The sequence below is a fragment of the Mustela nigripes genome, chromosome 10 (assembly GCF_022355385.1).
Source record: "Mustela nigripes isolate SB6536 chromosome 10, MUSNIG.SB6536, whole genome shotgun sequence".
NCBI classification, from domain to species: domain Eukaryota; kingdom Metazoa; phylum Chordata; class Mammalia; order Carnivora; family Mustelidae; genus Mustela; species Mustela nigripes.
In genome coordinates, this window is record NC_081566.1 from 23394347 (window position 1) to 23413988 (window position 19642).

Consider the following 19642-nt stretch of genomic DNA (forward strand, 5'->3'; position numbering starts at 1 on the left):
TTTGCTACCATTTTTATTAGACTGAACTGAAGAAATGAAGGGAACCCTATAATCAAAATGTCTGTATTACCAGAATGGCTATGGCAAGGTTTATAAGAGAAGTTTAAATTTCTTGGAAATAAATGGTCTTCATATGCCTCAGTGTTTGTTTAATGAGTAGGCAAAGGTGCATTTGAAAAAAGCTGTTTGACAAACCATCCTCTTTTTCTCTGTTTACATTTACGATGCTATAGTGGCAGGGATCCCAGACTGGCACAGGAGCTAGGCATATAGTTCTGTCATCACCTGTCTGGGTAACCTTGAGCAAAACTGTTCTCTTCTCTGGGTCTTAGATTCTTCTTTTATAACATACTAGGGGCTGGACTAGGTAGCAATTTCCAAGATCTCTTTCATCTTAAACTCTACGCTGATGATTTTTCCATCACATGCATGACATCAACAAAAGATAATCAAAACTGGCATATTTCTTTCTACCAATCATAAAGAAAGATACCATTTAATGATTAATTGGGAAGAAAGAAGACACTAAAGCTGCCTATGACCACTACTGTTTGCCTACATTTCCCTGAATCAAAAGGCCTATTACACTTTCCAGGCAAGTATAAAATAGAAATGAACGGAGGCCGGAGAGAAGAGGAGCTGCTCCACTGGGGACACATGAACTGGGGAAGTGGGCGACGGTGCTGTCAAAGGCTGTGAGCTTCACTGTAAATGATCTTGGAGTCAAAAGTGAAACAAATCATGCCCACAAAACACATTATCAAGGCAAAGTGACAGAACACTTCTGTCGGAAGACAGCTGTGCATCACCCCCTGGCTGGAAGGCCAGTTTCTTCTTAGCATGGTCAGTACACTCCAACGTCGTTTCTCATTTCTAGTGTCAAAGCATTATTCAGACTACCTAGGATTCCACTGGCTGCCTCCTGAAAAAGCTTCAATTTTTAAATAGAACTGCAGCAAAAGCAGACACTATTAGAGCAAGTCTCTGTCCAACACAGCTGTAGGCTGTCCGCAGAGCTGGGGGACAATCCTGGAACACTTTCTGTGCCGGGGCTCCAGCGGAGCCACAGGGACGTGTGTGCACTGCGCAGTCCACTCCTTCCAGTAAAAGGTTCAAGAGCTTTCCAATACCCCGAAAGGCGGCTCAGGGGTGAAATGTTAAACCCTACAGGAATCCAGGGACATTGCGGGTGGCCTGGAGGGGGAGGGAGGGAAAGAAGAGGGAAGATTCTAATAAGAATCAAAGAGCTGCAGCCTCCCTGGCTCCCTGTGGGCTGTGTAAACTGTGGCGAGTCCCAACTCTGTGTCTCACCAACTCTGTGTCTCACCGCTCAAAGGAGCAGCTGGCCCGGCCGGACAAACCTCCAAGGTCCCTCCTAGCACATCCTAGGATCACTCCCTTATTTCTCCCCACTCTGAGGCCTAAATTGCTATCTTGTCTTCCCACCATAACTAGTCTTGGCCTGTGAAAGCCCATCTACCTCCAGAACGCCGACAACTACAATGAGGGAAAAAAAAAATCACTTCTCTAACGTAAGGCAAAAACATGCGAATATAAGCATCACTGTCTGCCTATAAATCCCACCCACCATGCACATCTCCTATCTCTAACAGGAGGACATGGCCATTGGGGCTTCAGAAGCCCAGAAACCATGAGCGGCTCATAGAGAGGGGTGCACGTGCCGTCTCAGCAGCTGGGACGCAGAGCCTCCTCTCAGCAGAGAGTGATCCATCTTAAGTCACTGACAGAGCAGCAAAATTCATATAGTAACTGCCAATAAATCACTCTTATCCTTCTGGTGAAGGACATCAGCATCTGACCAAGGACATTAATTTGTGCTTACACTGGAACTAAATAGCCTCGGAGGCCCCCAGGGTCAGAATAGCAATTTGCTAGGCGTCTCGGGGCCAGAGTCAATTTCTACAAGCACTGAAATGTGGACCCCCCCTCCTCCACAGCCAGTGACGGTGCCGGGTGTATCCAGTGCAGGTCACCAGGGGCCATGACCAGGAGGGCGACCCCCCCACTGCAGGGCCCCTGCAGCTGGGGGGGGGGGGGGGGCAGGGGATGGGGGGAGCTGGGACCAGTGAGACAGGAATCGAGAACAGGGTGTGGAACGGAGGACCAGACTGCCAGGGGTGGACCATGAGGCTGTGGAGGCTGAGTTCTGTCTGGTGAGCAACACGAGGTCCTTGGATGTTTTCAAGCTGAGAACCCAGGGCTCACATGGGCACATGGAGGGGTAATGAATGGGATCCACAGGAGGGTGTGGGAGACGAAGGTATGGGGACGGATGTGGTGGTGGAAAGAGACAGGAGATGAAGCTACAGAGAACGGGTTGGTCTGTACAGTTCTCTGCTGCACCGCTCTCCACCTCCTGAGCCTCCCGCCCTCCATCTCCACCTGCCAAGCGCCTGGATTAGGCCTGACAGGGTGCACTACCCAGAGTACCTGCCTTCTGACGCCTCCTGCTGGCTCACAGAGAGGATCTTCTTGAAACAGATCTTCTTGAAACACCATCATGTTAAACGCCCACAACTCATCTCTGTACGTGAATTTCATTTCTGTTTTTCGTCTGCCTTCTTTCCATCACTCTGCTCACGCTGCTGCTCACCCAGGCCCACCAACCAAGGTCAAGGACTACATTTCAAGACTAAACTAGCGACTTCTGATGATGGTGCTGCAAGTGCTCACAATTACGGGAAGGCAGACAAACCGAAGAAAATTACACGTGTGTGGCAGAACACCGGCCGCTCAGACTCCGATCCCGCCACTTACGACAGGATGACCCTGTCCAGTTGGTTATTCTCCCTCAGCCTCAGTTTCTCATTCTAGACACAAGAGTTTAAATGCCCACAGCTGTGATGGAGGCTGGAAGCACAGACAGAAACAAAGTACTTTGTGTGGTGCCTGGAGAATGGTGTGTGTCCAGTGGAAAATATATCACAAGGTTATATACCCACATACCCACACTTTTTCCACATCACCTGCCAATCAGACTTTTCTGTTCTCCAAAAGCATGCCGTATATTTAACTTTCCTAATTTCCGTATCTTCCATACATCCCACCTCCCAGTTCCAGGCAAATGCAGACTTCTTCCCTTTCTAGGATCCCAACAGATTTGTTTTCCCGCTGCATATTATCTACTGACGGTAGGGCTGTGAAGACAGCTAAGCTAACCACTTTCATCACAGCTGAATTTTGTACATCTTTACCCCATATTTCTTCTCCTACCCCAGCAAGAGACCCAAAGGTATGTGTTATAATTCTCTCAAAAGCTCTATTAGGGAATGAAAAAAATGTTTAGTACACAGAAAACTTTAGACATTACCAACTTTGAGAAACTTCACTGGTAAATAATTCCTGGCAAAAGAATACAAATCACCATCATTTTAACGTATTTCAAATTCATATACTCACAGAAAACTATTTAAAAAATTGCCAAACAAATGATCTCTGCAGAGCCTTAGAGAAGTCCCCAAGGGATCACTGTCTAACAACATACAATTCAGCTCATTTTCTTGGATTTTGGACTGAGGTAACTAAAATGGTTCAGTTTTCTCCTCAAAACAGGTAGAACAACAATGAGGCATCACTACACATCTATCAGAATGGCTAAAATCCAAATCATTGACAACACCAAATGCTGGTGAGGATGTGGAGTAACGGAACTCCCATTCACTGCTGGTGGGAATGTAAAACAGTACAGCTACTCTGGAAGACAGTTTGTCTATTTCTTTCAAAATTAAGCACACTCTCACCATATGATCCAGCAATCATGCTCCTTGGTATTTAACCAAATGAGTTGAAAACTTTCATCTACAAAAAATGCGTACCTGAATGTTTATAGCAGCTTTATTCATAATTGCCCAGATGTGTAAGCAACCAAGATGTCCTTCAGCAGGTAAATGGATAAACAAAATGTGGTACATCCAGACAATGGAATATTATTCAGTAATAAAAAGAAATCAGCCTCAAGCCACAAAACGACATGGCGGAAACGTAAATGCATTTTTGCTAAAGGAGAGGAGCCAATCCGAAGAGGCCACAAAGGTATGATTCTAATTATATAGCACTCTGGATAAGGCTAAACTACGGAGACAGTAAAAGATCAGTGGTTGCCAGGGTTTAGGGGAGGGACGGAGGGATGAGGAAGTGGAACACGGGGTAATTTTAGGGCAGGGAAGCTGTTCTGTAGGATATCGTAATGGTAGATACCTGTCATTACATGTTTATCAAAATCCACAGAAAGTACCACACAAAGCGTGACACTTACTGCAAACAATGAACTTTAGTTAATAAACTAGTACTGGCCCATCAACTGTAACAAACGTGCCACACTAACAGAAGATGTTAATAATGGGGACCCTGGGGATAGATGGAAGGACCTCTATACTTTCCTCTTGATTTTTCTGGAAACCTAAAACTGCTCCAAAAAATAAAGTTTATTAATTGGAACAAAACCCATATGAAAGAATTGTGGCTTCAGTACTGCAAAGGAACTTCAGTCACTGTCTGAACCCACTCCCGCTCTAGCGAGCTCCTGCTCTATCCCTGGCATGTGGTTACTTATGCAGCCTCCAACTGCACACTTTTGGTGACAAGTCACTTATTTCCTAACCAATTCATTTTGTATCTATCACAACTGGCACAAAGCACAAGTGTGATACCTTTAGAAAGCAAGGAGAACTCTGTGCAGTCTTGTACAGAACCAAGACACGTTCCTATAAATCTCCTCTACTCGAAGAATCATGGAACAGGGCGCCTGGGTGGCTCAGTGGGTTAAGCCGCTGCCTTCGGCTCAGGTCATGATCTCAGGGTCCTGGGATCGAGTCCCGCATCGGGCTCTCTGCTCGGCGGGGAGCCTGCTTCCCTCTCTCTCTCTGCCTGCCTCTCCATCTACTTGTGATTTCTCTCTGTCAAATAAATAAATAAATAAAATCTTAAAAAAAAAAAAAAAAAGAATCATGGAACAGTAGGAGCTAGAAAAGACTTGAGAGATCTTGTGGTTTACTCTCCTCATTTTACTGAGGAGAATACCAAGAGAAAGAGAGGAACAGTCTTAGAGAAATTACAAGCTACGTGAATCAACCAACTAGCCCAGAGGACTCCCAAGATGAAGACTTACCGCTTAGGCTTGAAGACGACTTTCTGTCCTCCTTCAAGTATCAGTAAGGCTTTCAGTTGTGTCCCTTTATAACCCACGTCAGCTTTAATGATTTTCTTGGTGGCCATGGCATGCATGATTGCCCCCAGCTCTGGTGTCTCTTCTGGGTACACTTCCCGGGGAACCACCCACTGGGCCGCAATCTCCCAGGGGGACTGCAAGGTGTGGTCCAGCTTGGGCACCAGCTCCACCCTCAAGCCAGCCATCATTCTGTGGAAAGCCCTCTGGTCCTCTCGGTTTGCGGCTGATGTGTCCAGGTTGTCAATCAGGAAAACTTTGGTGAAGATAAAGATGACAAGAAGAATCGCTAAGAGCACAACTCGCTGCTTTAGCTTCATGTTGGCCTCTTTTCTTTCTCCCCTGACCCACTCTCTCTCACTTAGCAAGGAGAGCAGGTGGCGACAGTCAGCAAGAAGAGTCCATGCTTACACGCACTGGTCCATTTCTTCACTGCAGTGCCTCCCACAACGCCTGCAAGGCCAAGCACAGAGCAATGTTCAGTCAGAAATCCCGTCCCTTCCACCCCAAATCTTCTGTGACCCTCCAGCATCTTACTCACTCTTTTATCCTTGCTAATCCCATGCCTGAGAGGACCCAATAGTTTAAAACAAACCAGCGTGGAGAAGGACTTCATAGGTGAGAACCGGGTACAAAGGAAAATTTAAAGCAAATACTCCTGTTTCAATAGTGTGCAGAGTCAGCCAGGAAGCCCCAGACTGGCTACAAATTCCAGAACAGAACACCAACACAGCGAGGAGAAAGAGCATGACGAAAGCAACGCAAAGAGACGCCTAACTCCTTCACTTTCATTTTTACCTTTCAAAATCCATACAGGACTTTTGACCATCTAAAACCACCAGTATTTGGAAACTTTCCAGTTCTTATCTCCTCTCAATGTTAAGTTTTATGACACGCTGTAAGTCAGGAACTTCTAAAAGTGCCACGGAGCATCCAGAGGACAGCAGTAACTCCTCCGAATCCCAACCCCCAGCCACCCCGGGAGCGCCTAGCATGCTGCTCACGTATTTAAATACAACACCCACACGCACAGCTCTACTTCATCAGTTTTCCAGTAGTTATTTTTCAAAATGAAAATCCCTATAAAATAGGGATAATTAAATCTAGATAAATTAAGTAAAGGAAAAACCTAGCCCTATCCCCCTGGCTATTAGAAGAACATGACCAGGAAGTGAAACGTGATGCTGTAGCAACACGAGGGAGTCTGGGCTGGTGGGGCACCTGACAAAGGGACCGATACCACAGACGTCAAGCAGCACCTGCTTCCAGTGTGGAGCGGGCCGCACTCTGGTCAGATCTCAAGCTCACAGATTCCAAACACAAGATTTCTGCTAGGCTATTAGGAACACACGGTTCAGTCTCATTTGCATGCTACCGGGTAGCTTTCTGCTCCGCGCATGAGCCTGCTGTGCTGTATGCCTACCGATGACATAGCACGGGGCCGAGACAAAGAGGACAGCATGCTAAGTGGGAGCCCCTTCACTCTCCAATTCCTTAACAACTCACACCATTAACTCAAGACACAATGCCACTACGAATGACAGGGCAGACTCCCAGCCCAACCGGAGACTACTCTCCTGGTAACAGCTGGAAACACATGGAAACCCAGAAGACCAGGGCAACCATGTGTTCCAAGGGCAACAACTTGCGGCCACGAGCATGCTGCCAGGCCCTTCATCCTTCGTCCACCCCTTTCCTCGTTTGCAGGAAGAGGCGGAACGTCAGAGTCCAGCTTGAATTCTAATGGTCTCCACCTGTTTGGTGTCATCCTCCTCTCCCAGGGAATACATAACACTTTTAGCTGAAGCCACGGTAATTCCAGTGCATCTAGAGTAACTGTGAGGGTAGTGAGTTTGGTGGGAAACTCAGCACAAGGGTTCTGTGTGATTTCAGGGCCGAGCCGTGCTAGGAGAGTGGATTTCAGAGGCTTCTGCTCATCCCAGCCCAATCTCAACCACACAGCTCCTCCAACGATCTGTTAGAGCAGACAGGCCGTGGCCGCGGTGCCAGTGGTTCCTTTCTCAGCCCCTCCAGCTGCAGAGAGTGACAGGCCTGGGATAATTCTGCTGCCGAGAGGTAAGCAGGGTGAGCAGCCTTCCTCCTCCTGTAAAGCATTCTTCAGGACTGAAGTGTGGTTAACCCAGACTTTAGCATAAATTCCTCCCTTGTGCTACAGAAACGTATCATACCTAAACACTCACCATAAACGCTGGGGAGATTGAGGTGGTTTTTTTTTTCCCCCTCACTAATGCAATAGGAAGTTCCAGAAACTCCAAAATTCAAACAAAACAAACTGATTCAGCAGTCTTTTAAGTTCCGAAACCTCACCACCTTCTGACTAGGTCCCCGAAGAACACATTTCTCAATTCAGGGCTACAAACAATGCACCCGCTCAACTAGGACAGGAGTTCACATGATGTGACCTGAAGAGTTCAGCTGTTGCATTATCTTACCGTTTACCTCTGCAGGTTAGGAGTAAGTGCAGGTTGCAAGAAGCGAAATAAGTTTTCTTTTGTGACTCGCCACCACATCCCAGGAGAACAAGGAAGACAGCCATTTGGCATCGTTCTCTGCAACTGCCCTTCATTCCCACAGCCACCAATTTCATTTAGTGCCCCTTCTACTGAGTCACTAAAAGAACTGCCTTCTGGACCTCCAGTTCTCCAGCACGGACCAGATGACGCACCACACTCACTGTTCTGATGACACACGACTTCTGATTTCTACAGACTCCTCAGCAAGACAGGAAAAGCCTTACCCTAAATGGCTTTGCTTCCCCGGGCATCCATCTTCTCAGCTCCAACCAAAACGGACCGCGACCGTGCTCTGCCCTCCCCGCCATGTGTGGGCCTGAGCTCTGCACTGGACAGTCTTCATCCTGGGATGTCCTCAAAATTCCTCTTGCTCCTACCTTTTCCCCCATTGTCTCCTGTTTAAGGCCTAATCTGTTTTTTGAGGGCCATCCTCAAAGCCATTTCTGTACCCTCTCCACACCCTTCAGTAATCTTTCTCCTTCAGACCAGCGCTTAACTACATTCTGCCTTGTCCAAGTATCTCCTTGTATGTAGTTTTCAACTGCCCTCTCGGAAACCTGGCTCCTTGGTGATCTCAACTGTCTTCAGATCCCTACAGTGCCCAGCAGGAAACTGAACAAATCACTACAAGTATTTTGGGACTCGTGTTTACTTCCTCCAAGATGCAGGATCACGTGTGTGTGGCCTCTTCATGCCGGCTCTCCTTTATCAGCTGTCTTCTTTCGTTTGGCAGTCTACTTCTCTACCGATGCTCTGACTACTCGGTTTAGTGCAGAGTGTAGTCTCCTTTTCTGAAGAAACACTGCCAGTTCAGAAAAGAGGTTTTCTTTTAGCTGGAAAGCTGCTATTCCTTCAGCCCACAGGGCAAGCACAAAGATTTTTAAGAAATCAGCATTGTAGAGATTATAGTAGAATTTCTAGCAAAAAGTCTCTCCTATGCCCGAAAAATGTATGAGATGCATGATACGGAATCATACCAGTGACATTATACTTTTTACTACCTATATGCCCGAGAAGGGAGGATACCCAGGATGGGGTTTCCACGCTGCGTTACCGTCTTGTGTTATTGTAAACAGCAGCATACATGTTATGCACTCTGCAAACTGGGTTCCTAAGAAGATACCCCATTACAGACACTAAGGAAATTAAAGCAGGACCAGAGTATATTCCAAATTCTTCATGAAAAATTTACTGGCATTCCCAGAGGACTCTGCCTGCTCTGTTTCATGTCTTTACCTCCTCCCTTGAATGTTTCCAACAGTGTAACACCATCCAGTTTATATTATAGTCATTTATTTTAATGGTTCTGTTATGTGGAACACAGCCTACCTCAAAGAACAAATAGACTCAAGGTGATAAGACAAGTCAAAAAATGTTAAGCTCAAAAAAAGGCAATGCAAATGACAGTTTTCATACTAAAAGCTGGCAGAAACTCTCACGTTGGAGTTCTTTATGAAGAATTTTCCTCTTGAGCCCTGGTTTCACCCACAGCTCCATCAGCTCAATGAGGCTTGCTACGGCGGCTCATTCTTCACACTCACACTCTCTCTCTCAGACACACACACACACCATCCTACACATCTGACAGTTGTTTTATGAGGACAAACTTAGGACTATTACGTTGCTTGGGGAGAAGAGATACAGATTCCACAGGACAAAAGTGAGGTCTTAGTATGAAGTCCTCCATTCAGTCCTGGCGGAACAGCTACAGAAACACGTCGGTGCACAGGTTAAGTCACTGTGTGACAAAATATGACGTCTGTGTCTATGTCACTGTGCGAGAAAATATGACATCTGTGGCTGCCGAGGAACACGAGAACACCCGGCTCCTTACTTACTACCTTACTAGGGACTCCCACAAGCCACCAGTGACATTCCAGGCTCGCTGGCAGCGGTACTCCCTTGACTCTCCCTCTGATCAACCAACATCTTCACACTATTTCTCCTCAGGTCATGGAGAAGAAATCCCCACCTTTCTGCAGAATGTAACTGAAAGTGAAAGCTTCAGGACTAACCCTTTCTTGTGCTTTCAGTTCAATGGTCCAATCGAGTTCTTTCCACATAAATGGAATGTGGATGTCTGTGACTGTAAAGTACCACGAGGAAATACTCCATGCAGAAGGCTATTAGAGGAAATTTTGGGCACAGCAGGTAGAATTTATTATATAACTAGTATATAATCACATTTAACCACATAACTTCCGTACCCTTGATCTTGCATAGGAGTCACAAGGACCCTTTTATAAACTTCTTCTTTAGTAACAATTGGTTTCAACAAAGCTCTGATGGTCTGTTGAGTATAAGAAGCGGTAATGCCTGAATTTACTTAAGAGTTTTTGGTTGATTATCTACAAAGACAGACACCAACAATTCCTCCCATCAAGAGGTAGAATCTAGGGGTGCCTGGGTGGCTCAGTCAGTTGAGTGTCTGCCTTTGGCTCAGGTCATGATCCCAGGGTCCTGGGATCGAGTCCCACATCATGTTCCCTGCTCAGTGGAGAGGCTGCTTCTCGCTCTCTCTGCCCCTTTCCCCACTCATGTGCTCACTCTCTCTGTCTCAAATGAAGAAATAGTTACAATCTTAAGGAAAAAAGAAAAAAGTAGAATCTATTTTTCCTCCCCTGGAATCCGGGCTGGCTCTGTAACTGACTTTGGCCAACAGAATGCAGTGGAAGCAACTGTGTGCCAAGTCTGGGCCTACTCCTTAAAAGACCTGGCAGCTTCCTGCTGGGACCCAACCACTACGTAAAGCAGCTTGGGCTAGACTACTGAATGATGAGGGACCCAGACGGAGAGAGAGGCCTGGCCAACCCCAGCTGAGGTGCCAGACACAGAAGAGAAGCCATCTCAGTTCCACCGGAGGTCCCAGTTGAATGGGGTCATACATGTGATCCAGAAGAACCAACAGGCTGAGCCCAGCTGACCCATATGATGGTAAGAAAAAACAAGTAACTATTTTAAGCCACTAAATTTTGGGGTGGCTTGTAAAATCCAACATTCTCACGTCTAGTCTGTCCTTATTAACTATTTTGGAGACATTAAAAATATTGAGGGAAAAGACAGAGAAATAAATCATGTCACTGAAAACAATTCTCTCAGGAAGAAGGGAAATGTTAAAGTAACCATTAACTATAAATAAACATTGGATTATAAATTGTTAGGTTATATTTGTAAATGATTATTAATGCCTTCTACAGAGCGATAAGCTCATTATGAAAGTTATACACCATTTCTACTTTTTTTTGTCGTCATTGCAGATGCTTAGGAAGATACATAATTAAGGTCTTTTTAAGGTAGCACAATGAAAAAATATACTTACCTGGATCATTTACTAAATAAAGTCCATTTACATACTTCAGAGCAATCAAGGCTAACCCAGCACCCTCACACAAATACACATGCCCGATTTATAAAACCTACCATTCACCCTTTAGCCAAAGCATAACCAGTAGCAAATATCACAACCTTTCAGTACGAAAAAAGTTAGAAACATATACTTTCACCCTGGGCTGAGGCTGTTATAATGCCCTTTTGTTTTTTAATTGGAAGTGACATCAGAACATTATGCTACATTATTATTAACTGTTCCCTAGGAATAAATGCAGTTTCTCCTGATGGTTACTGGCAATTCTACGTAAAATCAGAGCATTCAGAAATCTTCCCACTTAGCACTGTATGCTTCTCCTTTATAGGAAGTCAAAGCACCAATACCAAACAGCATCAAGTGTTTAGCACCTGAATAAATCCTGAGTATGCCCAGAAAACCAGCCCATTACTGCACTGCCATCCACTGCTACCACAAGAGCACATTTTATTTCATCTTCAAATAGGAGTCTTCAACTAAAACAAAAATACCATATTAATCAGTATCTACATATAGTTTTCCTTTCTGTGCTAATTCTTTGCTTAAGAAATAGCTTCTTAGAGGGGCGCCTGGGTGGCTCAGTGGGTTAAAGACTCTGCCTTCGGCTTGGGTTGTGGACCTGGAGTCCTGGGATTGAGCTCCACGTCAGGCTCTCTGCTCGGTGGGGAGTCTGCCTCCCTCCCTCTCGCTCTCTCTGCCTGCCTCTGCCTATTTGTGATCTCTGTCAAATAAATAAAATCTTTAAAAAAAAAAAAAAAAGAAGAAGAAGAAGAACGAAATAGCTTCTTAAGGACAAGTACCATATGATTCACTCATATGTGGAATTTAAGAAACAAAACAAAAGAACAAAGTGGGGGGAAGAAACAAACCAGAAAAAACAACAACAACACCCCACACCCTTAACTATAGAAAACTGGTGGTTACCAGAGGGGAGATGGACGGGAGGATGGGTGAAGGAGATTAAGAGTACACTTATCAAGATGAGGAATGAGCAATGTGTAGAATTGTTGAATCACTACACTGTACACTTGAGACTAATATAACACTGTACGTTAACTACACTGGGATCAAAATAAAATTAAAAAAAAGAAATAGGTTAATTCACCTGCTTATTCCAAATAAAAACTCTTCCAAGGCAGAAGTGTTAAGAGGGATGCACTGGATTCAGAATGCCTACTTTATCACCTATGATGGGACTTGGGAAAGTGACTTAATGTGTAACCTCTCTGGGCCTCAGTCCTTTCATATGAAAAGTAAAATAAGAACACTATGATCTAACTCACAAAGTTGCTAAACATGAATGACATTACATATACACTGTGCTAAAATTAGTTCCTGGACAACCCATCGTGATCCCTTGTTAGTCATTATTACCAGGTCACAAACCCATAGAGGATGATCTGAATGACAAAGAAAATAAACCTGTCTAGTCATGTTGTCTTTTGGGTTGCAGAGTGTGGGAATAAATTCCCAAGTCACATTATAGAAAGTTTCCATGGTCTTCTATTCCTGAACAAATCCTTTCCTCAACTGGAAGACTAGCTAAGACTGCAGGCCAGTAGGTGTCTTTAAAATGGGTACCGTGTGAAGCAGAACACTGGGAGGCTACGTCACTAATTGGACCAACCTATTTCTCTTCTCTACAAAGTTCAAGTCTAATTTCAGTCAATGATTAAAAGCATTAGGTTCTTCTATTCCATGAAAAAGGCTGAAGTAAAAGGCCTTCTTCAGTTTGGAAAATTAGCTCTCTGTTTTAAAGATGATAGCACTGCATGTCCTAAAGCTCTCTCTTTAAAGATTTGAGAGAGAAAGCATGTGTGTGCACGGGAGTGGGGGAGGGGCAGAAGGAGAGGGAGAATCTTCAAGGAGACTCCCCACTCATCACAGAGCCTCCATGGGGCTCACTTCTACAACCGTGAAATCATGACCTGTGCTGAAACCAAGAGTTGGATGCTTAAGAGACTGAGCCCCCCAGGTACCCTGTCCTAAAGTTCTTAAGGTATGCCTTAAGAGTAACTTAAAGCTACAGGTATAGAAAATTGAATTCCCACATAGTCCAAATTACCCCAAGTGTTACATGTTCCTCATTGTTTTCACTTCCACTTAAACATTTATTCATATCCATAAACTCACAATGCCCTACATGAACTCCTCTAACAGTTTCTTGTGAAGGAAGCCAACTAAATGATCACTAGGCATTAACGAGGCATTAAGGTAGCCTTTCTTCCTGGGTGTGAGAGCAAAAACGAAACAGGCAATAAAGAGTGTTTGCTTCCTCTGAAAAAATTCAATTCCTGCAACCTGTCCCACTTAAAGATTTATTTATTTGTTTATTTGAGAGCGAGAAAGAGCACACATGAGAAGGGAGAGGTCAGAGGGAGAAGCAGACTCCCCACAGAGCTGGGAGCCCGATGTGGGACTGGATCCAGCGATTCTGGGATCATGACCTGAGCTGAAGGCAGTTGCTTAACCAATGGAGACACCCAGGCACCCCAACCTGTCCCATTTAAACCTTGATTTAGGGCAACTCTCTAACCCTATTCCTTGAAAAATGAAAAGAAAAAATCTTTAGCTCATACTTCTAGTGAGGTTTGTTCTAAAAAACCAACAGAGGCTGTGGTCACTGATCTAGAAACCCTGTAGGAATGCCTAAGAATTTGCATTCTGTTTCAAATGGGCCAGGTAAAAGGAACCTTCCCACGTTCTAGGTATTTCACTGCTCAATCATCACTTTATAACCCCCATGGAAGACTGTAGCATAGAATGTAATTCCCATATAGTGCAGAAATATGGATTTCAAAAAATGTAACATTTTCCTGTTTTCCATCTTTACTTTTCAATTCATTAGAGTTTTTGGAAAGGTGTATTAGCTTTATGCAACAGTAACACCTGACATTATTAGCCTCACGTTCCAGGTGTCTCAAGCTGATGGGCCACAGGTCACTCTAGAAATGGCAACAGCAGGGGGCGCCTGGGTGGCTCAATGGGTTGAGCCGCTGCCTTCGGCTTGGGTCATGATCTCAGGGTCCTGGGATCGAGTCCCGCATCGGGCTCTCTGCTCGGCAGGGAGCCTGCTTCCTTCTCTCTCTCTCTGCCTGCCTCTCAGTGTACTTGTAATTTCTCTCTGTCAAATAAATAAATAAATAAAATCTTTAAAAAAAAAAAAAAAAAAGAAATGGCAACAGCAGAACCCCTACGCAGGTCTGGGCTGAACTGAGGCTGAGTGGCTCCAGATATGATCCCTTTGTTAAAATATGAGTGTAAATACACACACACACACACAGTTTTGGGCATGCCTATCTCCTCTACTTTTCCATGACTTCCTCAAGGACAGGGGATATATTTTACTCTCTTCGTACCTCCACAGAAGCTGGCACAGTGCAAGGTGCAAGAGAGGTGCTCGATACATCCCTACTGAAGAAAAGGAGGGGAGAGCAAGGGAGAGAAAGATTTAAGGTCAGAAAAGTTTCTTCGGCTCCTTGGTCTAAAGATGGTCTCTTTTACAAAGAGAAACTAAGTCCTGTAATGAATTCAGAAATACAGTACAGCAAAAATAAATAAATAAATAAATAAAAAGTAGAAATATCAAACATATATACCAATGTTATTCATCCAATTTTAAACTGCTGCCTCTGTATACCCTGCTTCCACCCTTCAAAGCAGTGACTACTGCCAACCTTGTTCCTGCCGCTGACTGGGACTGGGAATGAAGACGATCTGCAAATGCTAAGAAGATTGGAGATGGTCCAAGACGCTGCCCAAGAGTGACACAAGACGGGGCTGGAACCAGATCTTCAATCTGGCCTCGCATTCTGAAATGCGAACTGACACTTAGTACTTTCTATATAATTTTCTCTGTTCTGCAGAAGACCCACAGGAACACAAATGTACCCAGAGTGCAAGGTCGCTATCTAAACCAAGGATAAGAAATAAGGAACCAATAAGAAAAAGCTCTCGGGCAGCCAAAGCTGTGGTCCCCAAGTGCATCCGCAGACGGGGAAGGGTGGCAGACCCTCGCCCAGCGCACCTGGCTGTTCTATGTTCGAGCGGGGAGCAGTCATCTGGGCAGCTACTCCACCGAAGATCAGAAGCTGCCAATTTAAAGAGGGCAGCAGGGACACTAACAACAGCCGAAGTTCAGCTTTCCCACCTCTGAAAGAAGAGCCCGACTACTAAAAGCGGATTCAATAATTCAAAACGCAGAGGGAGCACACAGCCTGCATGTTTTTTTTTTTTTTTTAAAGATTTTATTTATTTATTTGACAGACAGAGATTACAAGTAAGCAGAGAGAGAGGAGGAAGCAGGCTCCCTGCTGAGGAGAGAGCCCGATGTGGGGCTCGATCCCAGGACGCTGGGATCATGACCTGAGCTGAAGGCAGAGGCTTTAACCCACTGAGCCATCCAGGCATCCCCAGCCTGCATGTTTTGATTGTTTCAAAGCCTTGCTCGATTACGGTCACTAATGGAAACTAGTAGCACCACCTCAAGTCAGTGAGAGAAAGGTGAAACCCTACTGTTTGAGAAGCAAACAAACCATGAAATTTTTTTCCACAATAGTATAGCCAAAACAAGAGCTTCCACACGTTAACACCTTACTCCCTAAAAACAGAAGAGGGATGGCACTGCCACAGACAGAGGGTGGAAAGTATTTGAGGGCATGGTAGGACAGGCTGGCCCTGTACGTGCCCTGTTACACACTCACCATTTCATATTCCCTGACCTCCTTTTATCATGTACCCATGACACATGATACACCCTCCCCTCTGTAGGGCTTATTTCCTTGTCAGAAAGTACAAACCTTCAAACACACACCAAAGCTCTTTTCTGCAGCAGGCTCCATTTCTTATCTCCTCCTGGGATGAAAGATGCACCCCCAAGACTCATCAAGCCTGGAGCAAGGCCTTTCTTTCCTCTTTTGCTTTTAAATTGGCAAAACAAAAATCCCAAGTGAGATCTCTGCATCATATTCTCTCCGAGATGGCTCAAGCAGTCATAGTGATATTTTAAGTTGGTCAGTTGCAAAGTAAGGTCTCCTGGATCCTAGGTGTGGGTGAAGGAATTCATTAGTCCTTGGTGGGGGTCACCGAGGCAGCTCAAGTTCGGAAAAGAGGGAGAGAGATTATACAGGTTTGGAATGAGGAGCTGCAGGAGAAGTACTTCGGGGAGGGACAGCTCTCCCTTCCCATCCCGCCACAGAAGGGATGAAAAGATGCGCTATCAGGGTCAATGATAATGGCGTGGCCATTACCAAGAACTCCAGTTCTTCTCTTAGGGCAAAAATATCGACTACCAATCCAACTGCTCAATTAGTCTAGCCAGAAAAGGCTCCAGGAGCCAAGTCTGTGAAGCTGTGCCTAACCAGGGCACCACAAGCTGCCCCCAGACAGCTAGAATACCAAACAGTCACAGAATCAAAGTGCAAGGCAACTCCAGTATGGAATACCCTTCACAGATGCCCACCCTTTTTTTTTTTTAAGGACTATTTAGCTATTTTGTTCTATTACATTAGATGTTTTATATGTTTCTATTTTCAAGATTGGTTTCAGTTCAAAGGGGCTCAGTTACAATAGCACATAGCTCTAACTCTTAAAGATTTTATAGTAAATGGAAAGCACCAGATCATATCTGCTTTTGCATGAAATTGAATCTGATTATTAATATTTGGTAAGCCTTCAACTCTACCCTTAAAGCAATGTACAGATACCCAGCTCAATGGCAACTTTCAACAGTAATCTGCAACACGTTTTCCTGTCCTTTTTTTCTTAACGAAGAGAGGAACTAGCCAATTCATGTACTAGAGTATTTCCCCTTCCTTCATACTGTGTTCCATTCATTCATTCAACCACCAAACATTTCCTGCATACCTACTATGCACTCCGCATTTCAGGTGCACAGAGAAAAGTAGGCCAATTATCATCACTGTTAAAACATACTGTAGTGCCTTGTCGTGAAGTATACTTCCTACCTCAATCTATAAAACCACATGGCACTTAGTCCCAGGGTGACCTGACATCAGCTTCAGAAGACTGTCTCCTTTTCATTGCTTGCAACTGTGGCTACAGGATGAGACAGCACCAATGACGAGACAACCACTGTGGCTGCTATTTTTAAAAGTTATCAATTCAAGACCTAAAGTGTCTGGCTTCAGGGCTCACACCGCAGAAATGATGGTCACACAAAGCGTAGGAAGCTGAAGTTTGCCCTGCAAGTAAACAAACAAACTTCATTTAGAAATTCACAATTCAGAAAAGACAGAAAGCAGAAGCTTTCAGGCTCTGTGAGAGAGCTGGAGGCCACAAATGGAAATGAAGAGAATGGACTGAAAGTCAAAGAGTTATCAACTCAACATAAAATAATTCTAGGATGTACCAGGTTAGATGGTACAGACAGTGATTTGTTTGTTTGTTTGTTCCCTAATTCAAAGTACCCAGAAAGATGAGCAGGGCAAGTGTTTTCAAGTTTTCACTCTTTAACCAAATCTTAGTTAATTGCCTATTGGCTTCAGAGAAAGAGCAGAACAAATCCATACCGCATTTTCACCAACCACACTGAAGAGAAGCTGTGGGCTCCAAGATTTGACCATCTTTTGTCCAATCCATTCTATCACCACACTTTCTTGTGCATGAGGCTGAGAATCCCAATTACTTGCTTGTGCCTTTTTATTCTCCTTTGATAAGCACTTTCAAATGCAGAATCCACTCCTGTTGACTTATTCCACCGCGGGGTACTAGGGACTGAAGTCCAAGGACTTCATAAGCTTCAGAAAAGTTATTAACTTCAAACAGAACGTTAATTTTAAATTTACCTTGGCTCTGAGTCTAGGGGAATAATTTAGTATCCTTAACACTTGTACCACAGCTTCCCAAAGCCACGTCTTGATGACCAATAATATACGTGGAAGGTCTCTATGGCTTTGCTCAAAAGTCCTGCATAAACTCAAGGAAAAGGCACACTGAGGTCTCTACCTCAATTTTAAAAATTAACCCCAATGAAATTTATGTATTAATTTGTAACACCAGGAAAATGGGAACAGTTAGCAAACACCAATCTTAATCACCAGAGTACAAATGTATAAAGTCCTACAGTTTAAAAGCTAGAAGATCCCACATTCCTATTCCCTCTTTTCAAGGTGAGAAATCCAATCTCCAGAGGGAAACTGGCTGTGTGGGGAGGGGAGGACCCTGAAATCTGTTTCTAGCTAACCACAAGTCGCGGTACCAAGCATCTCTAATTTTCCCAAATTATAAACTCATCATCCATTCGAGCGATGACAGAGCCATTTAAAGGACTAAAATTCCATAACCACCAGTCATGCCCTGTCCTCTCCACTTTCCCTCCAACATCCTTCCATCCCTTGTCTTCCCACCAGAAGACCTGCGGACAACAGAAGCCTGATGAGGAGGAAACTCTAATCAGATCCGACCATCAAGGTTGCAGCTTGACAAGTGCTCACATTCATCATTAATGGCAACGTTTCGGCTCGCTTTTAATCGCGGGGCTCTCACACCCGGAAATGAAATCTCAAGCGCAATCCACTTCGGACTACCGTATCATTTCCTTAAGTTGTGCCCGACTGCGAGTACGGGGTCCACGACCCCGAGAGACCGTTGACCCCGGGCACGGTTACCCCGCCTCCCGCCTCGGGCCTGGTGGTCACTTGCGCTTCTCAGCCACGAGGTGGGCCCGCCGGCGCGCGATCCTCCCTGGGCCGCCGCAACGGGCGCTCGGCGGGACTCGAGGGCGGCACCGGGGCCAGTCGCCTCTGGAGACGCCGCCTGGGCGCGAGGGGCGCTCACTTAGAAGGACCCCGGGCGGCCCCAGGTAAGGCCGCGCCTCAGGCGGGCCGAGGAGGCGCCCCTCCAGCCGCGCCCGCCCGCAGGAGCCCGCCGGGGGGCCAGCGAGGCGGGGCGGGCGGCTCGGGCCGGTCTCCGAGGCGGTAGCCAGGCCAGACCCCGGACCCGCCCGCAGCCGCTCGGGGACCGCTCGAGGCACCGGCGTCCGGCCCCTCTGGGAGGCGTCCCGCCCCCAGGCGGCCCCAGCCCGGCGCGCGCCACGCACCGCGCCCCGCCCGCTGGCCGGTCCGCACTTTCCCGCCCGCCGCGCCGGGGGCGGGGGTCGCCCGCCCTCCCCGCCCCCACGCCGCTCACCTGCTGGGCCCTAGGCTCGTTCCATGGCCTCCCGCGCGGTGCGGTGCGGTGCGGCCCGGCCGCCCCCGCCGCCTCCGGGGAGGGGCAGCCCCACGCCGCGCTCACCGCCCCCAGCCGCCGCCGCCACTGCGGCTCCCGCCCACCCCCTGCCCGGCCATTCCCTGGCCACTCTCCCCGCGCAGTGCCGGAGGTCCCACACCCACCCTCCCGCCTCCGCGGCGCCCGACTGTTGGTACCGTCCTAGCGTAACGCCTTCCTCGCGACCAATCCCAGGGCTCACTCTGCGAGGCCCCGCCCCCGCCCTCTGGTGGGCGGGCCTACCCGCCTCGCTGTGGACGGCCCTCCTTAACCCTTCCCGTCCCAGCACGGCCCCGTTTAACTCCCTGGGTTCCGGCTCCCATCGCTCCTCCT

General features: G+C 46.3%; 1 protein-coding gene across 6 annotated transcripts in view; it reads right to left on the minus strand.

Annotated features, from left to right (window-relative positions):
- FAM20B (FAM20B glycosaminoglycan xylosylkinase) overlaps positions 1–19342 on the minus strand; it is a 43392-nt gene extending 24050 nt beyond the window's left edge. For 2 of the 6 annotated variants that reach the window (XM_059412823.1, XM_059412817.1), the window contains exons 1-2: positions 19232–19342; positions 5129–5638 (exon numbers count right to left, since the gene is read on the minus strand). In XM_059412823.1, coding sequence (XP_059268806.1) covers positions 5129–5505 — 377 coding nt within the window. In that variant the 5' untranslated portion in view covers positions 5506–5638; positions 19232–19342. Of the gene's footprint in view, positions 1–5128; positions 5639–8371; positions 8522–15882; positions 16125–17049; positions 17287–17613; positions 17912–19231 lie in introns of those variants that run through there. The other 4 variants (XM_059412820.1, XM_059412819.1, XM_059412821.1 and 1 more) reach the window with 4 other exon arrangements.
- Positions 19343–19642: the final 300 nt, after the last annotated feature.